General features: G+C 24.1%; 1 protein-coding gene across 1 annotated transcript in view; it reads right to left on the bottom strand.

Moving 5' to 3' along the window:
- The window catches only part of LOC113561352 (adenylyl cyclase 78C-like), a 122,766-nt gene that overhangs the window by 36,707 nt on the left and 65,064 nt on the right, over positions 1–20,995 (bottom strand). Inside the window, 2 exon segments of the mRNA XM_026967707.1 lie at positions 16,725–16,776; positions 16,850–16,949. Coding sequence (XP_026823508.1) covers positions 16,725–16,776; positions 16,850–16,949 — 152 coding nt within the window.

Raw genomic sequence — 20,995 nt, 5'->3', positions numbered from 1 at the left:
TGTAATTTAAAAACGTATAATCTAGATATTACTTGAGATTTTTACTTTAAATATTGAAATATCGTTATAATACATTATAGTGACTATTACTTATCAATAACGAATTACAATCGACATTTACTGGAGTACCGATTTTGCTTTTTTTATATTAATTTCTGAGTAAAATATAACATTTAAACTATTACAGTATTTTTCTTAAAATCAAGCCAAAGAAATTAAATACCTACTAAATTAATACTTATCAAAAGAAAAAAAAATATTTAATAATATACTATCAGATAATTAAGAACAAACACATTCACACAAACACAAACTAAAACAATAGATATAAACATTATAGTAAAATTCCTTAGAAAAAAGTGAACCAACGATTTAATTAAGAAAATGTCAGAAGAACAAGGGTATCAAAAAGGGATTTCGTTAAAAGAAAATTAAACGATATGAAGTCATCTAGACAGTATCGTTTGAACTTTGAAGGTATAAAACGAATAGTGAAAACAAATACGAATGCTATAAATAATTTGTCATGACATGATGAGTAATGATTTAAAAGTGGTTTTTTTGCATATTTTTATAATAATTAATTATACGTTATAGAAGCTAAAAATGATCATTGGTATTGTTTTATATATGCACGCTTAAAACGGCCGTACTTGTAATATAGTTATCGATTATTCGGGTCCGTAGGCAGACAATTTGAAAATAGTATTTATCAGTTCTGTCGTAGGTGATATGAGCTGAACCAATTGTAACCTTAAAGTGAAAAAAATCGTGTTTACTCATATAAAACATTTGTGCAAAGCATTAAAATATTTAAAAGGGTTAATGTCTCTTTTGATCTATACTCATGCACCGATGCACATGATCCGCAATTCCTACTACAGTGAATTGAAGTAATATTTCATTGCAGAGGTAAAAATATTTCAACATTTGTTCAGTCCCAAATTTTGTAAACAATAATAAACAAACCTCGACTCAATATTAATTTTTTTTTATTGTTATCAATGGCTATAACAAATAAGGCATGATTCTAATAATATGATAGTATAGTATTAAATTGAATATACATTCCGTGATCGCATAGTACTATAAAAGTCTGTGTTGCAAATACAGAGACAATTAAATATTCTTATCTGTCACTATAGACTTATCATGACTGGGATTGTCGTTAAAAGTACAAAACTGCTATCGTTAGAACTCGCGGACAATAAACAACTATAAATTATGATTAAAATGAAAAAGATTAATTAAATTCAAAAGCAATATAATACATATTATTTTATTATATTACATTGTACAAACACTCGAATTCAATCCTCGAGTATTGGGTTTTAAAGCTCTTGTAAGTTTTTAATAATAACATTTTCCTTGATCAAAATGTATGTTATTTTACAGGGTACTATTGATTAGAGCATAGGTTCTTAACCGGGGGGGTCTGTAGATGATTACTCGGGGGTCCACGGAGTGGCTGTGAGTTTTTTTTTAATAACCCAAAAATAAATACGGTCCAAGATTTCAAGATAATTTTGGAACCAAAACAACAGGAAATGTCACATTAAAATTTGTTTTTGACTAAAAGAAAAAGTGATTATTCACAATCATTTAATATTGTATTTGTAGTATTACGTGTTAGATTTATTATCATTAAAATATATTTAAAATAAAAATTATATCTATGAATTTATATATATATTTTTGGAGGGGGGTCGGTAATTGTATTTTATCCTTTAAAGGGGTCCATGGCCCAACAAAGGTTAAGAATCTATGGATTAGAGTAACTATATAATATGTAGTTTATTATAATTTATAGTCTTTTCAATTTTCCGCCTTTCTATCCATATTCTTGCTGAAATTATTTATAAAAAATATTTGAATATACAATTTTTTATATAATCTTGTATACAAAAAAGAAACATAATCAATGAAAATTAGATTGCTCATAGTATATTTTCATTAATTTTTTGTACTCTGAAAATGCAGCAACTAAATCATGATAATTTCAAGTCCACAAAAAATCTGCTTTGATGTTCAATATTGTCAAACTTTTGCACCAATTTTTTGTTATGTGCGTACTGACGTGTATTGCATATATGTTGTAAATAATATGTAGTTAGCTGTTCAATTTTGAGTGAACGGACGCGATATAATTTAATTTGTATAATTACAAATGATGTAATAATATACATTATTTATCGAATTTATAATAATAATTTGTTTAAAAATAATTTTTATATTTAAATATTAGTAAAAGTATGACATAAATCATATACAAATATAAAAATATAAAAATTTACCACCCTTAAAAATTCGCCATTCTAGGTCCACAGAGCTATGCCAAAATACGCCTTTGTCTGTGATCAGTTTTTTTTTTTATTATATTTATATGACGGTTAGCATAAAATAATTAAAGGCATAGTTATTTGTTATGTGAATCGTGTATTAAATTGTATAATTGTTTATATAATTTAATATTTGTTGTAATTTTTAACAAATGAAATGCCACCTGAAAATTATTACGAAACAATTAAATAATAGAATTATTTATGACTCAGTTATAATTTATAAGTTCTGTTATACTTAACAAAATCTGTCCAAAAATAAGATTGAGTCAAGTGAAATAATAACAAGAATATGGTTATTTCAGAGACCAAAAACGTGTATTACCAGCTTCACGTCCATTTCATTGTATTTATGATGAATTATAAAACTGCATTAAAGTAATTTTGACTAAATATTACTGTAGGTATTCGATATAAATCTTCCATTTTCTCTGGAAAATATTAACGAGTTTTCCCATTATAGTGCGTCACATATTTTTATTCTGTTCCCCACTTCACATTAACGGACAAACATTATTTGAGTTAAATGTCAATAACATCATGATTTATGAGTTTTTCTTTTAATTTTTTTTTTGTTAACAGACCAACCGATTAATAAGAAAGAGTTGGTAAATTGATATATATTATTATGTTTTAATCATTGTTCATTTAGTTTCGTTTGAAAATCGCGTAAATCACTCATTAATAGCATAATATAATAGTTAAATCGTTTATTGCGCTCATTAAGGATATTCTGTATAAACGTTTACGCCGGCGAAACGATAGATGTAACGACAAAAAATATCTTTTTAACAACGTGATCAATAATTTTCACCTGGCAATTTATGACGTAGAAATTAAAGTTGTAAATCACCACAGCCTACATTGTATATACAAATGATTATCCGAAAATTCTATTAATTTTTGACATGGTTACAGTTTGTTTGCGCACGCGACGAACGGAAATTGATATCATGGCAAACAACCTATATGTTATATTTTGATATTTATAATCTTTTAATGCGATTTGAGTTCAGAATAATCTTTGTATAGTTTAGAAAGTATAGAAAACGAATATGTTTATTATAAAACAAAGTTGTGTACTTTCCCGCGGAAACGTAAAAATAATCTCGTCCTTTGTAAAATAAAAATCTGCAGTAAAGGGTGAGTAAATGTCACAAACACTTTCAATAAAAATCTACACATGTTAAAATTATGTAAGCTATTATGTAAGCAAAATTATGCAACAAGTATATAGCTATAATGTTTATGTATACTGATTGGAATAAGCAAAACGATATATTTTGTTAAAACGTAAATAATTGACGATTTAAATTACATCCATACGGGACAACTTTATGTATAAACACAATGCACCTATATTATAACTAATATAACTATAATTTAATGTTGATTTCGTCCTTTTGAAGTCGAACGTAAACTGTTTAATTTCTTCAAACGTATAGATGATTACGGAAAGTTATACTATATGTGTCTTCGTTTTCCATATAAACTTTGCACCTCAAGCAATAAAGTGCAAGTTAAAAGGATTATTTTGCGTCTAACTTTAAGCATTAAAATTGTGAAGATATTTTCATTCGGAATTAAATTATCCTTAGAAAGGCTTAAAGATTTATCTACGAAATGCTGAAAAATATACGGAGTTTTATATTTTCACTTAAAATAAAATGTTAAAGTAGTTTCAATAATATTTTATTGTTATAGATTCCTTCTATATAATATTTTAATATGTTAATGCATTTTTAATATATTCTTTAAACTATACATTTATACTTAAAAATTTTAAATGTAATTTAATATAATAATATGTATACATTTATTATTTTAAATAATAATGTTTAATTTTTATTGAAACATATTTTTGTCAACGTAGTATTAAAATCAAAAAATAAAAACATCGTCTTTATAAATAATATTTTAAAATTTTTCCATAGTAAAATTTTATAACTATATCTTGTATTTATCGTATGGATTTCTTAGAGTATCATACACGGTATTGTAATTTGTAACTCAAGATTTTCTTATTTCAAATGAACACACTTTATTTCTCCACGTGAACTATAGAGGAAACTATGTTACCATTGCTTTCCGCAAATAAACATACAATATACACTATGCCTTTATATTATTATATCATACATAACTACATAAGAAACACATTATTTATAAATAAAAAATCTAACTAGGTTTATACCTTCTTAAGTTTAAACGAAATAACTATATGCCGGGAATTGGAAACAAAAATATTGACCATAAATGTTTTGTATAATGCAATAAATAGCCATATGTAAACACGAATTCTAACTGATTAAGATACACATTAAAACACATGTTGTTACTACAGTGTTTATTAATTATATCTGAGTCAAAAACTCAGACTTCAATGAATAAGTTTAATACTAAATAATTAAATGCATGAATAGTGCATATACGCAATGGGCAATATAGGTTAGCTATACATAAGCAAAACAAGTAAGTTAAATAATACGTAAGAGTACCTACAAGATATTATTCTTGAAGTTTACAGTTTATTTACCTTTTAATTTAAATAAACCAATAACTAAGAAATGTGTATACTCTAAATAGTATAAGTACATTAAAAACATAAATATTACAAACGATACTATATCGCAAACAACGCATTTATTATATTATAATACTTTATAACAATTTTGTTCAAAATATTTTATTTTCGATATCGGCGATATACGTTAGATATAAGTACCTAAATTTTTATCATACTCTAAACTGGTGATATTTTTAATTTTTATAATAATAAATTAATAATAATAGATAATATACAAGATAAATGGAAATGAGCCGGATATAATTTTATGTAAATTGAACAACACAACAAATAAAAACAAAATTACTTATAACTGAAAATTTAAACGTCAGTAACTTAGAACTATTGAAGTCATTTTACTTGTTATAATCATAGAATTTTACACATAGAATGTAAATATACAACTGAGTAATACGTTTATTTTTATAGATTAGTATATCGATATAGATCTCGTGGTCGTTTCGTTATAATATTTTTAGTAATAAAAAAAGTTGATAAATAAAAATGTTATTTTTATAAATTCATGTTAATAAATTTAAAATATTTTATTTGAAACATAGTACGTTTAGGTTAATTTAAGTATTTAACAATTATTTTTAGAAACAAGTGGGTTATACAATTATAATATTTATAACGATCTTCTTCATTTTTTTTTTTTTTACTATGATTAATAAAAATTATTATAATCTTACCAACATAAAAAACAGAAAATTAAAAAAAATTCATTTATAACAGAAAATAGAATATTGTACTAAGAAGTAAGGACATAGTAGTTACAGCCTGTTTAATAATGAAATCTAAAAGGATTTAAATTAGATTTACGTTATTAGTTGTTAAGAAATTGACACAAGAAAGGTTTCTATTAAAGGAAGAGGTTTTTTTTTTAAATTGTCTCGTTTAATGAAAGAGTAGGGAAATTAATAAAGAAGTGAAAGAAGTCACAGAAGTCGACTCTGCATTTGAAGGGGTCACGAAGGACCGTGGTTAAACCCTAAATTGAAACCGTATTTGAGAAAGTAAATTGCGAGTTTTAACATAAACTTTAATTATCATACTATAGAATTCATCATGATTGTAAAAAAATATTAATAGTTGCTCAGAATATTGCAGTGTAAAATATTTTTTCTCATGAATGCAAAAAAATTAAATTTTAAAGACGACATAGAAAGTTTTTCTTTGTGTATATCATGTATAGATACCTATTTTATGGTTTTTTGAAATTTTGAATAAATGTGTCCAAAGCATTATATGTTTCAATTTACTGTGCAAAACCTGCAAAGATTGGCTAGTAAACTATAAAAATATCTATATATTATGTACATGTACTAATTATGAAAAAATTATTGATTTATGATGTTTGAAATAAATAAAAATAAAAGCTAGGTAACTAGTATAATTAATAACTATTAAACAGTATTTTTAATTCAATTTTAATTTTATAGTATTAATAACACTATTTAAATAAATTATTAAAGTATAATGTATTTTACGTATAAAATTTGATACCTTTTTTATAAAAAATGTATGCTTTGACAAATACAATAATAATATAAGGTTTAATTTTATAAAGTAATTAATGAAAAATACATTTTGTATACAATTTTCAGTTCTTTTAGTTTAATCAAACAAACTCAAAGCTTCATGTTATGTTTAATTTTGTTACCATGCACACATCTACCATGTTTTTTTTTAATAAATGACTAATTTGTTTTACTTAATATTATCGTAGTAACCCTCGTTAGTATTATGCTTTGTTACTACTAGCCATGACTTATTGTGAGCACTTAAACTTTAATAAAAATATAAGATATCATATAACTATTTTATAAAATTAGTTATAATAATTATTGTATTTACAATGTTACTTGTTATTTGTTACTTATTTTAGTACTTATTTATTTTTATACTGAACGTTTCATCAAACAACAATATTTATATACGATTTGTACCGTTCATCACAAAATCATCATTTAAAGCAGATAGATAATGTTTAAATTTTAAAAACTTATTAACTTATCTTTTTTGGCTAATTAACAAAACTAATATAATGGACATAAAAATATTTTTATAAAAAATTCAACATACAAAAATACAATTTTCATAACTCATCTATAATAGATCAAAACATACTTTTTTAGTATAATACTAAATAGCAATAAATATATTATTGTATAGGAATAAAAACATTTTCTCATACTTAAACTCGTATAGTCGGTTATATAATTGATTTTTTTATTTACTTGTGGTTGTTTATGTATATAATGTATAATATGAACGTGCGGTAAGTGTTGGTATTATTTTTACTGTGTTGCAGATGATGTATTGATGTTACACAGTACGCGGTAATGGACGAATGTAAATGTAAAAGATCTTAAATTTTCTAAGTATAATAATAATAATAATAATAATAAATAATTAACAATAAAAAAAATCATATACATGATCAAACGATAATGATTAACTCGGAGTATATATTATAATTTAATATTAGTAGGTACTGCACTGAGAAGTAAGAGTGTGCTTGGACCTGGTGTACCGAAGTATGTTTCGGTATTTTCGATGATGCGGTCGTTTGTCATTTTGTCAAGTGTACAACTCCACACACATACACACCATCACATGTGTATATACTGCAACACAAAACTACTTCACCTTATACAGTCGTTTCTCCACGTTGATTCGCTGTAGGTACATAAATAGATACATCTAAGTTTTGTCACGAAAAATCCATTTCCTCGAAGGGGTTTATCAACTTTCACCCTTTCCAAATATAAAATCATACAACACGCGTAGCCTCAGGAAGTACCCACGACCCCGACATCGAAAAAATAATATTATAATAATAGCACAATATTATATTAAATATTTGATATAAATGTATGCGCGGTATATTGTATTGTTCATATTATAATATACTTGAATCGATAAAGTCGGGTAATATTCGGTTTTAATTTTGATGAATATCTTATCGGTAAAATCGGTAAATACTCATTAAATCGTTTTTGAAAAATTATATTTTTACTATTTTTTTTTATTGTTATTAGTCTTGATGTTTCTTTTTTAGTTTTTAATTAAAATAAAAATGAGTCATTTAAATTTTAAAATCATAAACACAATATTTTTCTTAAATTTTCAATGTATATAAAAATCGAATTTTGAACTAGTGGTTAATAAGTTATAAGGATTTTTTTAATGAGTAAAGTAAATCAACATTTTGTCGGGCACATGTCATTCTACTCCGTTTATCTATATCTATATTTTTTACTTATTAATTCTTTCAAAATTCAATATTAACATATTGAAATTTTCAGAAAAATATTCTACTAAATAATTTGTTGGAGTATGAAATTAAAAATGTTGACTATCAGATAAAAAGTAAAAAATTATAACAATAGAAATACTAAAAATATAATTTTTCTTTTCAAAATGTTTTGTTATGACATCAAATAACGTGAAAAAAAATCTTCAAAATAAACTACGAGTTTTGGAAAATCTAGTATTAATCTTTAAAATAATTACCTTTGTGTGCTTCATTATATTATAGCCACGGAAACTAATAAATATATAATATTTTGATTTTTTTCCAACCTAACTTAATCTAACTTTTAACCTATTTTATCTTCAGATATTCTATTTTTAAATATTTTAAACTTCAAGATGTAAACGGAGTTGACTTGTGGGTCATAGAGGCAAAGTTCTTATGAGTGTCAGTGCTACTGACTAGAGCCACTGAGGCATCTTGACCCCACAAGGGTTTGCGAGCGAAGTGAGCAGCCCCCTGGTTATTTATGAAATGTTTTTAGTTTGTCTATTTTTCTAAAAAATAAAAATTAGCGAGATCGTTAATTTATTGATTAAGTTATTTTTAATTGTATGATAATATTATTATTATAAAATACGATGTTCAACCAAACTATTCTCAAACTTTTTTATCTTTACAAAAATTCTGTCGTAAGTATACTACACACAGTGTATGCGTTACTTGTATAAATATACATAGATAAATCATCAATGAGTTTTTAATTAATTTATTACGGTAGAGGATTTAGTACTCTTAAAAAAATATTATTTTATGATATAAAATTGTTAATTAACGGTAAACGTCATAATATTTTACTTTTATTAAAAATTCACATTTATAGTTGTAATATATTAATTAAAATTATAACAGTTATGTAAGGTAAAGCAAGTTTGTATACATATTACAGATTACACACAGTATGTACTGTAATAGAGGCTAGAGAGATTAAGTTACAACCCTTTAAAAGTATTTATAGTTACTAAACTATATTTCTTTTTGATTTTATTTTTGGAAATAAATCACGTTCTGCACCTATAAATTATATGGATCTAAAACCAAGCTGTATAAACTCAACAATAACTTTCATTATTATATTTCCTTAAAATTTCAAATGTAATATGATTATTGATTTATGCGTATACAACGAAAAGTAATTTATCATCATTTAATTTTTAATACGCACATCAAATCCTTTATTTTTTAATAGTTTAAAATAATAGTATGGAAGTACAATTCTATTTTCATAGAATAAAAAAAAAAAAACAAGCTAAGAATTCGACTATTATCATGAATCATATAATATTTACATTATATTGTAGAATATTATTTATATAAATGTTACGAATATTTAATGGATTTTTTAAATTTTTTAAAACAGGGTTCAAACACTTCGGACAATTTGAATATGTGAAACTATATCTCGCTTACCTATTAAAGACATTTTCAGCTAACATGCCATTTGCGTTGTACTGGTGATATTACGATTTTAATATGTACTCTACCCAGGATATTATTAATGCTCTACCGATGTAATAATAATGTAATTCGTTTTTTTTAATATACATAAAATTAATTAATTTAGTAAAATTTGTTTTTTTATTTTAAATTAGGAGATAAGTTCGGAATTCCAACAAAAAACGATGGAGGCTAAACATAGGTACGAATAATTGCATTTTCCTATGTAGTATACCGTAATCTTGGTACGTTGATCGGTGGTAGAAAGCATTTTGTTTAGTGCGCAATAATATGCACAATAACCGCATTTTCTATTTACTGTAGAAAAATATTAAATACCGGAGCCCGGAGAGAAGTTACATCATATCCAACCTGTTTTTCAATAATTTTTTCCAAAGTTTTACTTTCTTTACCTTTTATCAAATATTTTTAATCTAAATGTAAATTAATAAGGGACTAATGTCCGGATATTATAGAAAAATAGAGATATTTGGGCGAAACGTGTTTTTACTAAAATATCGTGGGAAATATGTAGGTATTATAAATGTATTATGTGTGTTTATATCTAACAAACAATTTTATTAAAAAAAAATTTATTTTGAAGGTATTATATGTTTTATAAGAATAATCGAACGGTATGTGGATGAAAAAAAATAAGTCGAATTGGTAGTTTTTGATTATGACACTATTTTGTAGAAAACTAATGTCTCACGTAGTTTTCATCTTCAAAGTATTAGATTTTTTTTCTTTTTCTTAAACTTATATTGTAAAAATAAATTGATTCTAGCACAGCTCTATAGTGTCCACTTAACCACTACCCATGATCTATTTTTTTTTTAAATTCTATTCATTCAATTACTTTTTTATTCAAAAAATTAATAATAATGTATAATGTAAATTATATGTTTAATTCATCCCCTCTTTGAAATGGACAAGGGACGTACCTAAATAGATACAGTAGTATATTATATAATTCTATGAATGCAATACTATTTATATTTTATACTTATCATTTAAAATTTAAAACATTTAGGTAAATAAATTTCCACAGAAATTATACAGAATTACTTATATACTATTTAAAAACAAACATTAAATTTTATAACAACGTTTTACCTTATGCGTTATTGAAATACTATAAAAATAGCTAATAAGTATTGATGTAAGCCGTAATAATTGTACCTTATCCGGAATATTATGCATATTAAATGTAATCATGAAAGTTTCTTGTACTCAATAGTTACAGCGTAATTTGTAGTATACTTGCAGTATTTAAACATAAATATAGTATGTATGTAAATATGTTAATCGACCTTACCTTATTAACATTTTGTTTATGTCACATTCGTTCAAATTGAATGTATTATAAAGCTAATTGTCTATACAGATATAATTCAAAATAATGAATATAATTCATCAATGTTCTATTGTAGAAGTTTAAAAGTTTTGTTTTCATTTTAATTTCTTTAAATTTTTTTTTAGCAGATCACTAAACGTGTGAAAAAATTCAGTAAAAGACGTGTATTGTGTCTTATGGGACAGAAATAACAAAGTGTTTGCTCATGTTTACTGTTTGTATAACCAACCAATCGGGAACGTTTTGTAAAATGCTTAAGAGTTGTATTATGTATTAGAGGATGTCCGTACAATATTTTTTGTCCTCGCCGTTTATCATTGTACAATGTATAGAAATACTATTCTTATAGATGTTCTTATTTTGCGCCTGTATGGTATTGTGTGGTTTGGGTTAAGATAACCATAACTCAATATCTATATATATATATATATATGTTATATAAATGAATGTTTTTTTTCTTTTTTTGTCCACTATAGACTAAAAAATCGTCCAATTCCATGCTTCAATGTTTTTCTGGAAAGCGATTTACGTCCGTCAGTCATTCGCTAGTATATTGTGGCTGTAACTTTTGTGTTTTGTAAATATACAATTTTCCAAACAAAAATCAATTGATCAATCTGCACCTCAAGTACGTGAGAATGGTATTGCAAGCTTCATAAACGAATGAGCAAAAGAAAAAAGGATAGGACTAAAATTGGTATATCTATGTATCTCACATTTTCAGATGTAGGGTAAAGAAAGTTATGTTTGTGATATATTTAATTTCGTGATATTTCTTTTATTAAACTAGTTATCATTTAGGTATGATTTGACGTTATTTAGATATTTACTGAAGGTATCTATGTTCATTATAAACGCTAAAAGAAATATCACGAAATTAAATTAAATAAAAATTACAATTATTACTCGTAAATATAAAACAAAGAAATTTATATTTATATTATAGGAAATCCACCTCTGTATGTATTATGCACACGAAACGGAAAAACTAAAAATACTGTGTATCCAACGCACTTAAAACGAAACGTTAAAGGCTCGGAATTTTTTCGTAGAAAATGTAAAAAAAGCCATAAAAATTATTTAAAATAAAATTAATATTATAGCGAGTTTTCTGTACATACCTATTCGATTTCGGACGGAAGCGTAGCAACTCGTCCAGTGTAAAATATATAATTTTAAATGAATACATAGAATAATTGATATATAACTTTCAATTTTGTTCATTTAATCTATACAATATACATACTGAATCTAGCATTAGCGCGGCATTGCCGAGTCAGCAAGTAAATTTTAAAATATACTATAAAAACATTATTCGACATACCGTGAAATAATATTTTTTAATTTTCAATACACCAATTACTTGTGTTATGTATTTATGTAATAAATTTAAAACTACTTAATTTAAATTCTTAAAAAAGTAGAATATATATAACATAAAAATATAATATAATAATATATATATACAATATATACTAGTATATGAGTGTATTGACATACAGATATTAGAACTGGGTAATTTTTTATAATCGGTTATTTCAATATAAATATCATCATCTAGTCGGAATATGAGAAATAAGAAGTGGTGTTTATGTAAGTGATCGATAGAAACTAAATTTGGCACCGCATCTTTTTAAGATATTATAAAACAATAGCGTTATTTTTAAAAAATATGTTTGTTATCATTGTATTCTGTATATTTTGTAGATGAAAATATAACCAAAAGCAAATTGAACATGCAATATTTTACGAGAATGTAAATTGGTATTATAGATACGTCTAGTTTTTATTTATTTTTTGATAAAAAAGAAAAAACGAAATCCGGTTTGTCGAGAGAAATATATTCAATACGTAAATATTTAAGATTAAATATATTTTTATAAAAATAAAAATAATAGTTTTTTTTAGAATAATTTTATATTAAATAATATAAATTAAGATGATTAACAATTCATAAATTGACGTGTAAATGTATTATAAATTAAGATATATATTGAATAAGATACAATCTATATAATCCTAATATCGATTGAAAAAAAACGGGTCATAATAAAATAATATTGTATTAAACCCATTTGATATGTACCTTTATCGTTATATTGGAAATTTTACACATTATTAGAAGCAACATAACGTTAGATGTCTTTGATAATTTCTCTCCAACTTACTGTGCTTAATATAAGATACAGATTAAATAACAAAACAATTTAAAATAAAGTCACGATAATATTATGTATATCAGTTTTAAAAGTGTTCACGTTGTTTTGTCTTTAGAATTAGTTTGTGGTAAAAATAATAATTGTTCATTATTTATTGGGTATTAGTTTTATTGAAAATTATTGGTTATAATCGATTGGTATATACAATTTATTATAATGGCTTGCATATGATGATGATAGACGTTAACAGTGGCTGTTCAATTTATGAATTATGTTATGAGTTTTCATGTTAACATATATGAAGAGTTCTACAGTTTTAATTAAATTTTTCATTTAGCTAATATTTTATATTATACCTCCTAATAATTCGTATTGTCTGTCTAGTAGGTACCTTCGTACTTTCATAAATACAAATCCCATATGACTGGCCTATGGGCTTTTCCGCTTCAATAGGACTTAAGTAATGGGACAAAAATACGTATATATATATCATATATCGGACTTAGTAACTTAAAAATAAAAGACATTCAGTTGATTCAAGTTAAAAAATATTATTCTTTAAAAAAAAAAAATGTAATTTACTGAATTTCAGTTTTACGCATTTTGACGTATTAAAAGTAAAAACAGATTTCTTATAATATTTTATTATTGTTGTCTATTTGTACTAGGGGCCTAGTTTTCTGCATATACGTATATTATACGCATTTATACTCATAGATAATACTCATAAGTCTAAAAACGAAGCTGTACGCTAATAAAAACAATTAAGACGTAGGAAAGAACTTGACAGGGCATACTGAAAGGGTGTCAGTTGAACTGACTCAGTTCAGACACTCGATTCATTCGCTTCAGGGCTGTATTATTATTTATTATTGTAAATTCAAATCCTATAATAGTAAATCATTGGAAAACAATTTCTCTGAACGTAGCTTTGCAATTAAGACTATATCTATAATATAAATATATCGCAAGTTTATGGTATAGTTTTTTGTTTCATTTGAAGTAATAACTGAGAAGATCGAAAAATTGTATCTTTATTAAAGTATCAATTAACTCCTCAATTTGCAATCGATAGTACTAGTGATAATAAGCTTAAAAGACAATTATTAAATATTTTTCATTTATTAAAAAGTCTAAAATAAATAAATTAAAAAATTAGATATTTTTATTTTCCTAAGTATAAATGTGTATAAACGTGGAGCCATATAAATTTTAATTGATTCCAGTCTTTAAAATGATGACAATATTAAAATGTTTTCGATTAAAAGAATATACAAAATACCTTCAAAAATCTATCATCATTTATCAACGTGAAGAGTTTAAAATATTTTATATTAAGCATTTTACACTGTATAGTACACTGTATTAACAACAATCTACTAATGGTTTCAAAGTTTTCAAAAGTATTCAAGTTTATAAATCAATTAAACATATTATACAGTAAATTATAATATTTAAGAAATTATTTTCTAAATATTTATGACATTATACTATATTATTTTAAACTTTATTAAATTTTAAAATTAAAAAAAAAATGTTTTACATTAAACGCATTAAATAGCAAAAGTTTTAGTTTCAATCATTTCAATTTGTATTCAATTTATTTCAATTACCTACATACCAAATTAATAGTTACATGGGTAACTCATACCTATAATTTTTTTAAATATAATTAATACCGTATTACTATTGCATTTATTGATTTATAAATGTTAATTTAATAGAGATATGGTGATAAGGGATAACTCATAATTAAATTATAAAATTATTTGAAAGGATTTGTGCGAAATCTAGAGGACAACTGTACTTACATGAATTGATTATTATCTTGCTCTCAAAAATAAACAAATATACCTAATAATAGTCTGTTATCATAAATTTAAGTTTTTGAAGACATATATAGTAAATTAATTATATAAAAATTTCACGATTCAAAATTGAAAACTATAATTACAAACATAATTTAATAAAATAATATGGTATTTATAATTTATTATAAACATAAATTATTTCTCGCGACTAATCAATTGACATACATCTCATTAAATTATTACTATATTTACAATGTTTTAATAAACATACAATATGGTAATATGGTTTTATAAACATTTCTGAACAGTATAATAAAATAAACATTCCTACTACAAATAAACCAAATACAAAACAATTTCATTACACTTGAGAAGTAGAAAGTTCGGTTTTATAGAACGATTTAATGAATAATATTTTAGTGGACAGTGACCGAGATCATTGAGAAAATTGAATTTTCTTACGATGATTACAAATTGAATTTTTATAGTTACCATCATTACTTTGTTGTAACAAGCTTTTATGTGATACATAAATACAAAATAATCTTTAATAATGTTATTTATCAACAATTAAATACTGTAATTTTTGAATTATTACTTTATATTATTATAACTACTTATACACAGCTGCTTACACAGTTATTCATATTTGTTACACCTGAAATTGTTTTAAAGTTAAATGAGTCCTTTTTAATAAATCTAAGTAATATTATATAATATTGAGATAAAAATGAATTAATGTTTTAAATTGTAGTTTAATATCTCATAATTCAATATTATGTATACGAATGAAAGCGTTAAAAGTAATAATTAACCACCTGAGGTACTCCTAGTAAAAATATTATACATTTTAAAATGATGTAATAAAATAGAACATATTGTTGTATAATACATGAAATAATTGTAATTTTAGATTTCATAATCAGAAAATTTATATTTAATTTATATTTGAAAAAATATCTACTCATTTTCAAATGTATCTGTTTAAAATGAATTTTAATTATCAAAAAATTATTTTATCACCCTTGAATTGACTTTCCTAGCTTAAAAAAAGGTACATAATATGAGTAATAGTTTGTTAATTATTTCAATTAATTATTTTGATACTCTCAATTAAGTACAATATATTTATATCTATGTAATTGAAACATCTTAAAATGTATGAGCTATAAATATTCTGATGTTATTACTTATGTTTTTTATGAACATTTTTGGGTAGGTAATAAAAAACATCTCTAAAAATTCATATACTTAATCCTATACATTACTTGGAAATTAAGCTTAATTTAGTGTTAGTTTTTCAATTTTATAATAATTATTATTTATTAATAATATATATCGTTATTCGTTACACCGTACCAAATTGAATAAGACAAATGAAAAAATTACTTTTTTTAATTTTATATTTAGTTTTAATTCTATTAATAACGTATAGAAATTGAAAGTAAATTAGCCATAACTTACCATGCCTTTCTTTTTATAAAATGTATTACACTTTCATTGTATAATATATGTATATAATATAAATATATAACTGATTTATATATTATTAAATGCACATAAATTTCGTTAATGAAGTTATTTTTTTTTTTCGGAAATGTTTGATTAATTAAATAATAATTATAATCATAATTTATATTTCTAATTATTCTTTGAAGTATTTAGAGTCGTTCATATTTGTGACAAATGGAATAATATTACAACACCTCGTTTAATTACATAAAATATCATATTACTTGGAATTTGTGATGTATTGTTGGTGTTGTAGTCTGTACCGTCAAACGTATCCTAGAAGAAAATGTTATTATAAATATTATTATGAATTGTTATTTAAACTTAATTTAAAAAAAATAAATCGTACCACTGTCATGTTTGAAACAGAATTTGTCTTTTGTAAATCGACATGTTGATTTCGCCTTTTCTGGCTGTGAATCCGATGTATCGCTCTCAGCCATAGCTCTCTAAAACACAAAAAAAAAAATTCGAATTAAGGTGATTATAATAATAATAATTGTATAACATTAATTGAATATTAGTACTACCCATTGCCGTATATAAAATATGGTTTTTAAACTAACTAATTTTACATCAACGGTTTACAAAAAGGATAATATTTTATTGCTAAATAAGTATTAGGTATCTTCCAATCACGGAGTATAAGTATATATTATGCGAATGACGCTATGTACCAATATGCTATCTCTTGTTGAATCAAATCATACAGCTCAAAAGAATAAATCCGTGTTGCTTCAGCTATAAACAAAAATATCAAAAAATAAATAAATTGAATTCTCATCTCTATTATGTTTTTTTGTTACTTAAAGAAAGATTCTCCAAACAATGTAGTCTCTATGTCAGAATATTCGTCATCAACCCGTTGTTGAGATATCAATCTAAATAACTGTAAGTACGTCTTGTTGTAACATTTACAAAAACCTTTTTCTTTTTATTCAAACATAAAATGTACGAGTCAATCAGACTAAAACATGATTTATTCGTAGATTATTACCAGTCTGATATAACTTGAGTATATCCAGTTAACGAAACAGATATGACTATTAATAATATATTTACATCATTTTAACATGTATAAATAGCAAAACACCAAGAGTAAATTATATATAAATGTCATTCGGAGAGTTTAAAATGGAAAAAAATGGCGAAAGATGCTGTAATATTCTCTGTATGATTTCCATAATATTTTGAACTTCTACAAAAATTTAACTTAAATGATTCTGATTTTATTAATTGTTATTTTAGCACGTTGTTGTAACCGATGGTAGGGAGAATTCTTGTGTTCACTAATATTTCTTAACTCTAAATAAAATACCCTATAATGATATAAATTAAATTTACATATACACTTTTCATTTTTGATACCATATTTTATTTTTATTCTTACTAGCATAGATTTCTTCAGAATTTAAACTATGTGATGATTATAAATCATCATCTTTAATAAAAACATATTTTTATGAAATAAAACAATAGAAACATTAATTGAATTTGGAACTTACATTACACGTACCTATTAATTTGTCTCGATAAAATAAAATATACCAAATAAAAAATGTGATGTAAATAAAATAAAAAGTATAGAATCAAACATATTATGGAATAGTGAGACGATAAAAAATAAATGAATAAGTTAATTCTGTATGTAATGATATTTGTAGGAAACCAAAAATGTTTTAATAAAATAACTTCATAATAAAATAATAAGATTTTGATAATAAATAATTATTTTTAACAGAGGAAATAAATTATTTCCTAAGATTCAAATTGAACGTTTGAGTGTACTAGTTTACCATTTAGAGAAAATACTTAAGAGAATGACTCCTAGACGTGGGTCAGAAGTAGAAGGACTGATAACTATTGCGCCGTCTTTAAATCGTATCAATAGGATATATTATTTAGTGTTCTCACTTATCATTAATTAGATTATTAATATAGAATCTCGTGGTTTTTATTGTATAAAATAAATATTTGTTTTAATATGAATTTACATCTATCACGCTTGAATGTTACTACTGGGTATGGCTACTCTTTTCAAGCTTCCATGTCTTGTATGTACATTTCCCGAAATGTTTAAAAGAAGACATTTTAAATAATAAGGTATAAAAACATAATATAATTATAAACATTAAATTTATTTTGGGATTAACTATGTTTTAATAATGTTCTACGGAAATTCGGAAGAGTATGTAAATAAGGGCTAAAATAAGAAAACTAGCAGAATGATTGATGTCGTTGATGAAATAACGATATATCGTTTATCATACATCGCTTAATCGTTTATTTAAGGGATTTAAAAGTCATCGTAAAGAGTCTTATTTGGTTATTAATATTATTAGGATGCACAGATGATTAATTTGATAAATGTTAGTACCTTCGTTGATATTTGTATATTTTATATATTATCAAGTATTAAGTCAATTTAAAATCTATTATAACATTTTAATACTGTATATTATATTCTATATATTATAGTATTGTATTATTAGTTGCTACATATAATTAAAAAATATAGCTATTAACTGTCTATATCAAATTATAATTTAAAAAATGTGTTTTTATGTAGGTATTATAATATTTAAAAATATTTTTCTTATTAAGTTTACATTTTAATATAATAAAGTAAAACATTATAAGACACTTTAAAAATAATGACAAAAAATTAATCAATATTAATTTAGATTCTAAAGAAAAGCTATTTTAAGACCTAATTATACTAAACAGTTTTTTTTTACTTGTATAACTAACAAATCAATAGTTTATGAAAACAATTTTTACCATAAGAATATATTTTTGTAATATTAGGTATAATTTAAACAAAATAAATACCTATTTATATTTTACACAAATAAAATTAACAAACCTCCATAAATAATTCGTATTGTATTTATTTAACCGTTTACATTTAAATATTTTATTAAATCAGTGAATATAATATGGCTATGTCAGTTAAATAGAACAGATTTTGACATAGAGTGAACATTTTCAATAAAACTCGTAATATTTTTTAATAACACTTTATTGCGTCGCGCATAACATGTAAAACGTATATATATCTAAAACAGTCTCAGCATACAAATTAATGTTTGTCTGGGATTGAATTTTAAGCACGTGGACGGCGTTGGTATTTATATTATATTTATATATATATATAGTTACCGGTCGCTTATTAAGATGATCTATTTAAGGCATATTACGTCGCTTGCGTTCATTGTTAATCTTCACAAAAAGCAATGCAAACACATTATGAGTCACGTTTATACTTTCAAAATTAATTATTTATTGTAATAGCTGTGCACGATATGTACGTACCTATATATTATTATGGTATTTAATGGCACCAGTAAATAATATACAATAATACATTTATTATATACCTTTTTGTATATCATTCAATAGGCACCGGACAAGCTCAGTGATATAAGTTGCGGACCAGTCATACCGAACGGTTCATTCAGCCGGTATGTGTATGTAGGTATCAGTCAATTGTGTTCATATATAATATGATAATATGAAATCCGATGTTGACGTTGTCAATGAATGCATTTGTAGAATTGAAGGACACCATTGATATGTTTTCAGCTCAAAGACACTTTATTTCTCCCAAATCACTGAAGTTTAAACATTTGTTATTCCGTTTGTCCGCGAATTTATTCTTTTAATTTAAGATTTTGAATTAAATTCTTATTAAAAATTCAATAAGAGCGTCTATGTTTTTTTTTTTTTGAATTACATACATATTATATGAATGCATAGTAAAACAGTTAAATTCAATAACTATGTAGAGTAATAATTGATTTATTTATTGAATACATATTAAAATAATGACAATTGTTTATTTTTTAACGCGAGAAAACTGGACGTTAGATAACAACTATACTGTGCAAACCACAAACACACTTGCTCGAACCTATATAACTATATAATGTGACGGGTAACGACTCTACATAAAATGAAGCAAACATAAACAACATCGTTTCTAATTTTTTAGGTGAATTTAAATCTATACTTTATCCCTTACTCGACTAGGTCATTTCATTTTTAAGACTAATCGAATACAAAAATAAAAAATAACTCATACCTCAAACTTTTTCCTTATAACTCATAATAGTATAGAATAGTATGAGTTATTCCATAATAAAAGGAAAAATAAAGTGGTGTTGCTTGTTTATCTAAAATTTAGAAAAAAAGAAATTAAAAATGTAGACTATTATTATGTGAATTTAATACAACAGATATAGGACATAGGTGTATAACTATAATTTCATGATGAAGTATTTTCAATTAGGAGGCCTCTTAGCTCATATTCTATTTTTGTATTTTTGTATCTATATTATTTTATCTATTGAGCGTACTGTTTAGCTCTATGGTATAGATAAAAAGTTGTGTTAAAAAAAAAATTAAGGTAATAAATGTAAGTTAACAACAAAAAATCATTAAAATAATATTCGTTTCAAATAATTTGCAAAACACTTAAAAAAAAAAAAAATTG

This window comes from Rhopalosiphum maidis, chromosome 1 (genome assembly GCF_003676215.2).
Source record: "Rhopalosiphum maidis isolate BTI-1 chromosome 1, ASM367621v3, whole genome shotgun sequence".
Lineage (NCBI taxonomy): Eukaryota > Metazoa > Arthropoda > Insecta > Hemiptera > Aphididae > Rhopalosiphum > Rhopalosiphum maidis.
Note: the sequence above shows the minus strand (reverse complement) of the source record. Positions and strands in the feature narration are given on the sequence as shown.